At 35.3% G+C, this 4,501-nt stretch overlaps 1 protein-coding gene across 1 annotated transcript; it reads left to right on the top strand.

Moving 5' to 3' along the window:
* Positions 1-3,091: 3,091 nt before the first annotated feature.
* Positions 3,092-3,736, top strand: LOC131853912 (uncharacterized). The gene has a single exon (XM_059205003.1). It carries the CDS (start codon positions 3,172-3,174, stop codon positions 3,469-3,471), a length of 300 nt encoding a protein of 99 aa, XP_059060986.1. The 5' UTR covers positions 3,092-3,171; the 3' UTR covers positions 3,472-3,736.
* Positions 3,737-4,501: the final 765 nt, after the last annotated feature.

The following is a 4,501-nucleotide window of genomic DNA, read 5'->3' as shown; positions in this document are numbered from 1 at the left end:
AAATACAAACTCTTAAATTTATTCCCGATTAACATCGATTCTGTTTGAAAACAAGGCCGACACGATAAATACTACTGTAATAACATCTGCATCGTACTCAAATCGATTTTATATAACCGATAAAACTGCCGGCAATCCAAACTATGGATTTACGAGCGATTATTTTCCTTGATGCTACTGGAGCTAATAAAATTACTACAAAGCATTAGATACCGAATTTAACAAAGGATACTTTTAATAACTGGCTAATTAAAAATAAATAGGTAAATACAATTTTACGACTTATCCTATATAGTATAGATAGATATGAAGTGTCTGACTATCTGTCGTGGAGAACGCAAGACTTTATTTACATGCCTTGATTTATATTTAGAAGGAAAAATATATTTGTTTGGCGCAAACAAAACAATCATACAACATATTACAAAAATTATAATTAATTATTTTAAAAATATAGCTGCAACCAAATTGGTTTCCACTCAACTTTGTGTCTGGGCTGTAATGCTCAAACGATGATTTTCAATGGAATTTTATAGATATACTAGCTTTTGCCCGCGGCTTCGCTTGTGTTAATTTATCCCCTTAGAGGTGGAATTTATCAAAATCCTTTCTTAGGGGATGCCTACGTCATAGTAGCCTTATGCATTCAAAGACACAGCCCGATCGGTGTAAAATTGACAAAGTTTCATAAAAACTTTCAACACCTATTTTATCCCCTTGGGGGTAGAATTAAACAAAATCATTTCTTACCAAATGCCTACGTCATAACATCTACCTGCATGTCGAATTTTAGCCCGATCCGTCCAGTGGTTTGGGCTGTGCATTGATAGATCACTATGTCAGTCACCTTTGCGTTATATATATTTCGATGTGAAAATTTAGGGAGACAAAATCACTTTTAATATTCATTATACTTACTAGTTGTTTATGAATATTTAAATCATTCACTTATTATTAATAGCATTTAGATAATATTTTGTTAACATTATTGTATGATATGAAAAACAAGAAAAATAATTACATTTCGTTAATTATCTAAACACTTCTGTTATTATTAGACTTTCTAATTTGATGTTGGTTTTAAAAATAATGTTTGTTTATCATTATAGAGCCGCAACGCTACTATTTACCGAAACAATCTCTTAACAACGATTATGTATATATACATAGCCTACAATATCTAACATTGCTGCAAGTGTAATTGTAAAATTCTCACATCAAATATTGTGCGATAAAGTTATATAAATAAAAAAACAGCGGATTACATAAGAATGTATGTATGTAATACCCATAAATGTCAGACATACAAAATATTATTAATACTACTACATTAAAACATGGCGTACTTTTTATGATACAATTTGAATAGATTACGAAATTATTTATTTAAATAAAGTATGATTTATTTGTAATATTTAAACTGTACTTTCTGGGATGAAATCAGTTTACTTAGCATATGATCGTTAATATCTATATATAAACTTTAAATACTTTATATACATATAAAGGACTAATACCCTGATAATATAGTTATGCCACGTGGAGGTGGAAATGGCAAGGTTATGATATAATTACTGGCAATAGAGGCAATACTCCTATGATTAACAAAACGTTCTCTCTAGCAAAATAGTTCTAACATTGTGTGTTATTCAGACAAGACTTGTTCTTTACTCGTAACCTCATTTGCCCTAAATTATAAATTATTTCAAAACAATTACATACTTATCTATCTGGTCAAGGACTATTAACTTAGCCAGATTAGAAATAGATAAATGTTTTGCTACTTAAACTCAATGGGCACTTATCTGGTTTATGTTTTGAATTCGTATGAATGGCACCATCCATATAAATCAAAGTGACAACATCGCTATCATATAATATCTACGAATATATCTTAGATATAAGACGAAGCCCATAAATAAGCTTTATGTGGTATTAAGGCATTAAAATTGTATTCATATGATAACTTCCATGTTTCATTATACCAACTCGTGCCAATTTAAGAAAGGAATTTTTCCTAATTCACTCATGTTTAGGATGTAAAGAGATATGCGCTATAATACATGACACGGAACCATATATCTGTGATATATCTCTAATTGATGCTCATGCCAGTATGAAGCGTGGTAATAAGTACAGATTTTATCTTAGAAGGTGATGGAATGGTTTTAGATCGTCTGTGGTAATGATACCCGCTCTCGGCAGGTCAGTGAAGTGAAAGAAGAAACCAAGTTTATGGTGTATTTGTTCAAAATTTACCATTCAGGTTTTCAGGAATTGAGAATGTCGACCTAGAAATGTACCCTTGCCCGCAATGAATCCATAAGTCCTATTTACTAAAAATCTGCTACCCCCTTTAAGTATAGTAATTTTAGCACGATTGAGAAATTCAAAGAATACATAAATAGAAAGCTATCAAATTTAAAATATTCTGCGAAAAGAAACTGTTATAAAATCCTAAGAAATCGGTGGCATTTTCCTCTCCGTTTATACCTACTTCAAGGTAAAAGCGACGGGGAAGTATAATGAAAGAAAAGTCATAACTCCAGCACGTGATTGATGGTCAACAATGTGAATGAACAAATGGCATCTAAGGGCTAATTATAGTTAGATAGTGCATTCAAATTGTTGTGCCATGAACAAAACTACAAGGATTATAATAGACAAAGCCATGAAATAAAACTACATGTATGAAATTGGGAAATTTAATTGGTTGCAGGCTCGGTTGCGTTAGATTTTTAGGTTTAGGTTTAGCACATCGCCTTATTTCCAATGGTCGCCGGTTCGATTCGTCGCACGATGCAAACAATTGTATTTTTGAATATAATTTGTATTTATCTGGATGTTTTCTATGTATCTTTATAAGTCGCCTAGTACCCATAACACAAGCCCTGCATTGTTTGAGACTACATGGCGCTATGTGAATTAATAGGTTATGTTAGTAGAGTGAAAAATGACTACGGACGCAATTGGACGCCGGTCGTCGCCGGCCCTACGATCTGTGACGCGGGTGACGCCAGGCGAAATGCACACAAACCAATTTATAATACAGTTTGCGAGCCTATAAATACGCGAGTCGGAGCGCCGCGCCGCAATTCGCTTCGTTCGCTCGCAACGATTGTACGTTCCAAAGCAAAAAGTGAAACGCAAACTTTTCAAATAACATTGACAATGGTTGTGAAACTAGAAACAGTGACCGCGATGTACGCCGATGTTTACCCGGCGTTGCCGAAGTCCCGTCGCGACATGGAGTGCATGACATCTGACTGTCCGAGACGCCAGAAGCCTCGTTGTACCGCTTTACCGGCGCTGGTGGAGGATGACTCCGAGATTGAAGCATACACACCTGAACCGAAGTCCTACATCCTGCATACTGAATTGAGAAGACAGAAGTCGCTATCGCCTCAGCGCCGCGAGAGGATGCGGCGGCAGCTGGCTCTTCCTTCCCTTTCTGAAGACGAGGAGCCTTGATCGGCTTGCGATTGAAGTTGGAATGAAGTTTCGAAGCTCCCTGGGGCCGGCAGCTCGCCAATTTCCACCGGGGATGAGGAGTGACCTGAAAGCGCACGTGGAGATTGAACAGCCTGTAATGGGGTCGTCCCAGTGTTGGACCAGTTTCAGTCGCGACTTCGTGAGTGATTCAGTCAAGGTGATTGGACATACTAGTGGCAGATTGAAAAACTTTTGTGATGTGTAACCAAATAGCTGCAATACCAAAGCGTTAAAATACAAATAATATAGGCAATAAGGTTATTATTAAGCAATGCTGTTAAATTGAGAATAAATGTGTCTTTTATACTTAAATATCTATAATTTATTATTTCCAACCTCCATAAATTGGGTATGTACAATTTGATTCGTATACGCCAACCACAACTAAGTACTCAGTTGCCCCATGCATCTTCGTCCATATTACAATTTCTCTGGTATTAAAACATTTTTCATTGATGTTTATTTACTATTGGTTGTAGCGACTGTGATATTAGTCTTTAGCTTGCCTTGATAACATAAATATAATTTTTAAATTCAAACCAGTACCTGAGATATTCGCGTTCAACCAAACAAACAAACAATTCATCATTATACAGACCTCTGTAGGTTAATTAGCAATTCCTAGATGCGCATTACAAGTGAGCTGTCCTCATTTCACGGAGCAGTAAGGTCATTAATTATTATTCAGTCATGATAGAGGGAGAGGCTGGTCCTCGACGCGAGGCGTGATTAACAAACAGAATTTACGACTCGTCGGCTTATCATTGTTTAAATTAAAACTGCACGGTTCTTCATCTATTCATATCGTTTATCACATGATAACACATTTTTTATGGTTATAAATGCCAAATTGTAATCGTAGTAATTGGAAGGAAGAAGCAATATTTTTGACCAGGCTGTGTAGACGAATTCATAGATAGAAGCTAGTAAAATTATGAAATGATATACCAAAATGTCAATATACTTAGTTAGAACTGAACAACTACTAGTAGTAATTAGTAAAACCAAG

This window comes from Achroia grisella, unplaced genomic scaffold (assembly GCF_030625045.1).
Source record: "Achroia grisella isolate CSIRO2021 unplaced genomic scaffold, CSIRO_AGI_Agris_v1 utg918, whole genome shotgun sequence".
Taxonomy (NCBI): domain Eukaryota; kingdom Metazoa; phylum Arthropoda; class Insecta; order Lepidoptera; family Pyralidae; genus Achroia; species Achroia grisella.
The sequence above is the reverse complement of the archived record's forward strand: the minus strand, read 5'-3'. Positions and strand labels throughout refer to the sequence as shown.

Bases quoted from the DNA above. Each gene is read 5' to 3' on its own strand.
- LOC131853912 (XM_059205003.1), top strand. From the start codon at position 3,172: ATGGTTGTGAAACTAGAAACAGTGACCGCGATGTACGCCGATGTTTAC.